This window comes from Conger conger, unplaced genomic scaffold (genome assembly GCF_963514075.1).
Source record: "Conger conger unplaced genomic scaffold, fConCon1.1 SCAFFOLD_69, whole genome shotgun sequence".
NCBI lineage: Eukaryota > Metazoa > Chordata > Actinopteri > Anguilliformes > Congridae > Conger > Conger conger.
The window spans coordinates 198,139-203,872 of record NW_026890384.1 but is presented as its reverse complement, the minus strand read 5'-3'; the positions used below and the strand labels follow the sequence as shown (position 1 = coordinate 203,872).

The window sequence follows — 5,734 nt, the reverse complement described above, 5'->3', positions numbered from 1 at the left end:
GGCTCTGTGGCGCAATGGATAGCGCATTGGACTTCTAGACGGTGATCATGTGAGGTCATTCAAAGGTTGTGGGTTCGAGTCCCACCAGAGTCGCGGCGTTTTTGCATGTCTGTAAAAACTTATATATTCTAGATCAGTGGTTCCGCATGTCGGTCCCAGGGGCCGCTGTATTTTGTTTCAACCATAATTGCAATCTTTGTATTTTAACAAGCTGTACAGTTTTTATTAATTACCGTTTTAATGTTTAGAAGGATTAAACATGAAGCCACATTGTGCTATAAATAGGTTGCATGCCACAAAGAATGCAAGTTAATTTCTGCTTTTTGTGATATATCTCAAACAATTACATAAAAAGGAGGTTTATATGTTTTAACTGATCAGATAAAGACAGATCAATCAATTGGGCTGAAAATTAATGAAAGTATGAACACATGGCCATAAAAACGAATTTGGTAGATAATGAAGAATTAAGAGTAAAGTCTGTAAATTTACATTTTAATACCTATGTGTAGGAGTTTTGAAGGTGTTTTTCTATAAACACATAGTTATGCTTCACTGACCAAACTAGAGACAAATGAACCAAGCACAAAACAGACAAAGGGTTAAAAATATATATATAGATTTATTGGAGCTATTTACAACAAATTTACAAGTTTACTCATTAAATATAAAATATGCATATATAGATATTTGTGCACTTATTTACAGTATAGGCAAATACAATGGGTCACGTTCTCTGGTGGAGCCCAGAGAGACAGAGGAGACGGACACAGTCAGAGGGATTTGGAGTAATTCAGAGGGTCCTGTGTTCCTGTGGTCCTGTGGTCCTGTTTCTCTGTCCCGGGGGGGCCGGGGGGGGGCTGATCTCTGGCGGGCATCACCGCTCACTCCTTCCTGTCCTGGGCTGGAGTGTTTGGGGGGGCCAGCAGCTCAGTGCAGGTTTCAGGGGTTCAGGGTTTCAGGGGTTCAGGGGTTCAGGGGTTCAGGACCAGGGCCTCCACACGCTGTCGGCAGGGAGGGGAAACAGCTCCCGCCTCAGGGCTCCCTGCTGCCCCCTCCTGGTGGGAGAGGGAAGTGCGGAGGGCCGGTGAGGGGTGGGCGGGGCCGGCGATGGAGGGGGCGGGGCCACATGTACAGGGAAGGCGGGGCAGAGGGCTGGGAGGGGCAGGGGTGAGGAGGAGGGGGAGGAGTCAGTGCTGGGGGGGAACAGGAAGTGACCCGTGGCAGACAGGAAGTTGGGAGAGGCGTTGGTGTAGCAGGGGGAGGGCGGGGGAGACAGGGAGTAGGGGGGGGAGGGGTAGGGGTGGTGCAGGAAGACAGGGTAGGACTGGGGCTCGTTTTCGGGCAGGAGCCCCGGGTAGGGCGGGCTGGCTGGGCCCAGGCAGGGCTGCAGCCCGCGGGCGAGGCTCCGTCGCTGGGCGGGGTTAACGCCGTCCATGAAGCTGCTGAGGCGTGACATGCACTGCTGGAAGCCGGCTGAGTACAGGCTGCTGGGGCCCCCAGGGGCCGCCTCCACATGGGGCCCCACATCACCACACTGAGCCTGGAGCCCCGCGTCTGCACAGAGAGAGAGAGAGAGAGAGAGAGAGAGAGGGGGGGGAGGGAGAGAGGGAGAGAGGGGGAGGGAGAGAGAGAGAGGGAGAGAGAGGGAGAGGGAGAGAGGGGGGAGAACAGAAAAAGAAGAAAGGAAGGAGAGACAAGAGGAGAAGAAAAGAGAAAGAAGAGATAAGTATCAGAATGAAAGAGGGGGAACAGGGCAGGGAGAAGAAGGGATGAGAGAGGAGGAGAGAGGATGAGAGAGGAGGAGAGAGGAGGCATGAATAAATTGAGAGGGATGAAGAGAAATGAGATGGAAGAAAGGGAAATTGAGGATAGAGGGAGCGACAGTGTGAAGAGGGATGGAGGGAATGGATTAAGGTTTGGGGGAGGAGAGGGAGAGAGAGAAACATGTGTTAGCATCTGAGCTGATCATACCAGAGCACAACATACACCCAATCTACATCACACACTCACACACACACACCCTCTCTCATGCACACACACACACACTCTGACACACACACACACACACCGTCTCTCATGCACACACACACACACACACTCTCTCACACACACACACACACACCCTCTCTCATGCACACACACACACACACTCTCTCACACACACACACACACACACACACACACCCTCTCTCATGCACACACACACCCTCATACACACACACACACACACACACACACAGGTGTGCTAAGTTAAGTACCTGGGCTATGGCAGGCTGTGTCTCTGTTGGCTTTGTTCCTGATGTACTCCACTGTGAGCTCCAGGATCTCAGCTTTCTCCAGCTTTGGGTTCTGCAGCCTCTGTGGGGCAGAGAGGGGGTCACTCAGCTGCTCAAATACAGTGGAACCTTGCCCACTTACCAATAATTATTACACAATGGAGGAACTCAAGAATTACAGAAATTATATGAAATATCAATGCACATTTTTGGCGACTGATATGAATGCAGTAAATTAACCTTAATAGAAAAAGTCTGCATTAAAAAAGAAAAAAAGCCTGTCGCTTTGGGTGGGCGGCTTCCAGCGATGTTACCGCGCCTGCGCAGTGCTATTCTGACCGACGAACATGCGAATGAGACCGAAAGAGATGCGAACTGACCGTGTCCAGCGTGTGGCTCAGGAGAAGCGTCCTTAGCTCGTCCAGACTCTGGTTTATTCGGTCTCTCCTCTTCTTCTCTATCATTGGCTTCAGGGACTGCAAAAAGAAACACGGGGCGTTAGAAACATGCAGAAAGAAAGAGCCAATTAGATATTTAAATATAAGATACATTTAAATAGTGCCAAACGCTGTACGTGTGTGTGTATTAAAGTGTCTATTTTCAAAGACAGGTTTTCTTCTGTACAGTGAATGTCCGAAATCGCGCGAAATCGTATTGAAAACAACTTATTGAAAAGTTAAAAATCTATATTTTGAAAGGTAGGCCTAAACTCAAGAAACTGCAAAAAGTTGGTAAATTCCAGGTGTGGCAAAAAACAATTTTAGGGAATAAAGTTAAAAAGTAGCTACTACATAGAAAACTTTAATCCTATTCAAGAACTCACTCTGTTTGTCCTCTGAGAAGTATCCCGTCTGGAACTCATCGCGATCGTCTTCTTAAGTGTAAATCCGAGGTGGGTTAAGCAAGGCAAAGCTCTTGGATTATTAAATTCCCAAAGTCCGTGCGTCCAAAATGACCGCAGGAAGAATCCACAATTTACAATTTACACAATCTGACGTCCGCCAGCCTCCTTGCCCCTTATTTATGCTGAAATCGGACAGGCCTCCCATTGGCTTAGAGGTGACAGTGACGTCAGGACAACCGTATGTTCGCAACTTTCGTAGTTAGCATCAGGAGAGGTGCATTTGTATAAATGTAACTTGGCTTAGTTTAGCTTTTAAGGAAAAATCTAAACATTAAATCCTCCAATATTTGCTCTTTTGTTATTTTATTATCTTACAACATTGTCCATCGTCACTGGAGGAGTGTTCGCCTACAGTTTCAAGTTCACATGAACGATTTTTTTTTTAATTAAACATGAGAATATTTTTTTTAACTTGCTCAAGTAATTCTGTATTTTTGTTTGACCAAGCAAACCTTTATAAAAAGTTGTGGGTTAGAAACCTTAATTTCTGATTGGTTTCAATGGCTATAAAATGACAGTGGCACTGGAAAACACAGTGAATCTGACCGCTGTGTTGTGTGTTACAATCTGTAGCCCCGATCTAATCTGCATCCGTTTGACGGCGATTTTGAAACGACTATAAAGTAATAATACAATTATATGTTTATGGAGATCCTCGATCGACCAGAGCAAACAGATATTGCTGTAATCGAAATATGTTGATCATTTTACAGTTTTACGGTTCTTTACAGTTTTAGGGCACCTCGCGCCTTTTGGATCCACAAGCACCGCCTGGCACCGCGAGCCTTTCAGAGCCACGCGCATATCACACCTGCTCGACAGAATGAGCCCGTGATCAATACAATTCCAATTTAATCTCTGACCTCCTCGATTGGCACAATACACTCGCTTGTCTGGCGGTTCCTGACGTAAAACAAAATTTAACCACTATATGCTTTGAATTGTGTACTATCATACATTTATGTTATCCTTTGTTTATTTTTAAAATGTGAATGTCCTTTCTTTTGCATTTATAAGACATTAGATTGCAGTGTGGGAGATATGAGAAATTCTATTTAGTGCTGCAGGATTTAGAACGGTATAGAACCAAACTTTTTAAAAGTATCTGATAATACAAAATGTTTTTCTGCCGCATTTTAAATTCCCACGAATGAACCAGAAGAGTGTCCTCGTGAAAAGGTCAGAACTTTCTCGTGGGAGCAGAGCTGAAGTGTTCAACCGACGTGACAGAAAACACACAGTCGCACAATTACGCGCTGAAACGCGGACAACAGGCGTTTAACGAGTGCGAAGTCCATACATCTGTCCACATTGACCGGAAGCCCCGACACCTTCTGCAGATCGGCCATCTGCGCATGCAGCAAGCATAGGTAGCAGGTACAGCTTCGGACTTTAACAGTTTGCGTGGAAATGTTCCGGTTAAAAAAATATAAGGTTCTATCTCGACTTTTGCGCAGTTTGATAGTGATAACCATTTATATTATTCACTAATATTTTCAAAGAGTTGAGTGAATAGTGTGCAAAACGTGACTTTCTGCGATTAGAGGGAGAATGGAATTGAACTGAACTGAACCGGATCTAAATAAATACGTGAACAAATAAATACATGTTATACCTAGAATTCGTCGAATAGAGGCCACTGTTTGGCTCGTGTGTCTGATTGGCTCATGTATCAGTAAATGCATTTAATGGCTTCCCAAAAATCCCCCGCGCAGCGGCCGAGAGAGGGGCAGGAGGAGCGCGCGGGTGTGAAGTAGCGCCTCAGTGTGAAGTGTGCGCGCGTGTGTAGGAAAGCAAAGGTCGAGGATTAATTTGCATACCCGATCGTCTTATTGTAGCTATTAACGACATTAGCACAATTACACTCATTTACGCTTTTATTACTCTGGCAAGCTACTTTTGTAAGGTTGAAATTTCACCGACGAAAGAACAAGAAGTCCAAGTGAATGGATTTAATGGATGAAGTTTTAAAGTTTATGTCATTGTGCACCGACACCGCTAAAGCTACACTATCCGTGTTTACGATTCTGCGAGAGCGTAAGAACGTAAGAGACTTACTTCTCTCCCACAGGGTCACACACAGAATAAAAGCGCACAGTATTGCCCATCGATCCATATTAGCTGCTAACGCGCCACGAGCGTGGGAATGTAAAAAACTGCCTGTAAGAAGGTGTGGATGCGGGCGAGGCGCACGAGAACAATCTCCATAATTTACACGGACTGCACGCTTTTACAGCAAGTGCTTAAATCATCGGTCCTGCTCAAATTTACGCGTCGGCCACCTGCTACAGTGCGATCTGTCAACCGCGGCAAATGGCGCCTGATTGCCACGCGCTCCCGGGTGAGTGACACACTGTAGGGGGTCACTCACCTCGTGCCAGGCACGAGGGCGAGAAGCGTGGCGCGTGGATCGAGGGGTGCGAAGACTGCGTTTATTTGAGAGATTCCCCAACCCAAACGGACGGTCATCAACAGCCTCCTCTGTAACTGTAAATGAATAAAACAGTTTTGAGGTTACAATGGGGGGGCAGATCAGGTCAGGATAAGAAAA

The 5,734-nt window shown here is 46.2% G+C and overlaps 1 protein-coding gene and 1 non-coding gene across 2 annotated transcripts; one reads left to right on the top strand and one right to left on the bottom strand.

Moving 5' to 3' along the window:
* trnar-ucu (transfer RNA arginine (anticodon UCU)) lies at positions 1-93 on the top strand. The gene is made up of 2 exons: positions 1-37; positions 58-93. It is a non-coding gene; the product is annotated as a tRNA-Arg (tRNA).
* Positions 94-982: 889 nt separating this feature from the next.
* LOC133120061 (transcription factor HES-7-like) lies at positions 983-4,532 on the bottom strand. The gene is made up of 4 exons (XM_061230220.1): positions 4,437-4,532; positions 2,660-2,755; positions 2,262-2,361; positions 983-1,557 (listed from the first exon to the last, which is right to left on the bottom strand). Exons 1-4 carry the CDS (start codon positions 4,530-4,532, stop codon positions 983-985), a joined length of 867 nt encoding a protein of 288 aa, XP_061086204.1.
* Positions 4,533-5,734: the final 1,202 nt, after the last annotated feature.

Excerpts from the sequence above, each read along its gene's own strand:
- LOC133120061 (XM_061230220.1), bottom strand. The coding sequence starts at position 4,532 with ATGGCCGATCTGCAGAAGGTGTCGGGGCTTCCGGTCAATGTGGACAGA. Across the intron at positions 2,362-2,659 it reads TGAGCCACACGCTGGACACG|AGGCTGCAGAACCCAAAGCT; the intron begins GTCAGTTCGCAT and ends TCTGCCCCACAG. Across the intron at positions 1,558-2,261 it reads CACAGCCTGCCATAGCCCAG|ACGCGGGGCTCCAGGCTCAG; the intron begins GTACTTAACTTA and ends CTCTCTGTGCAG.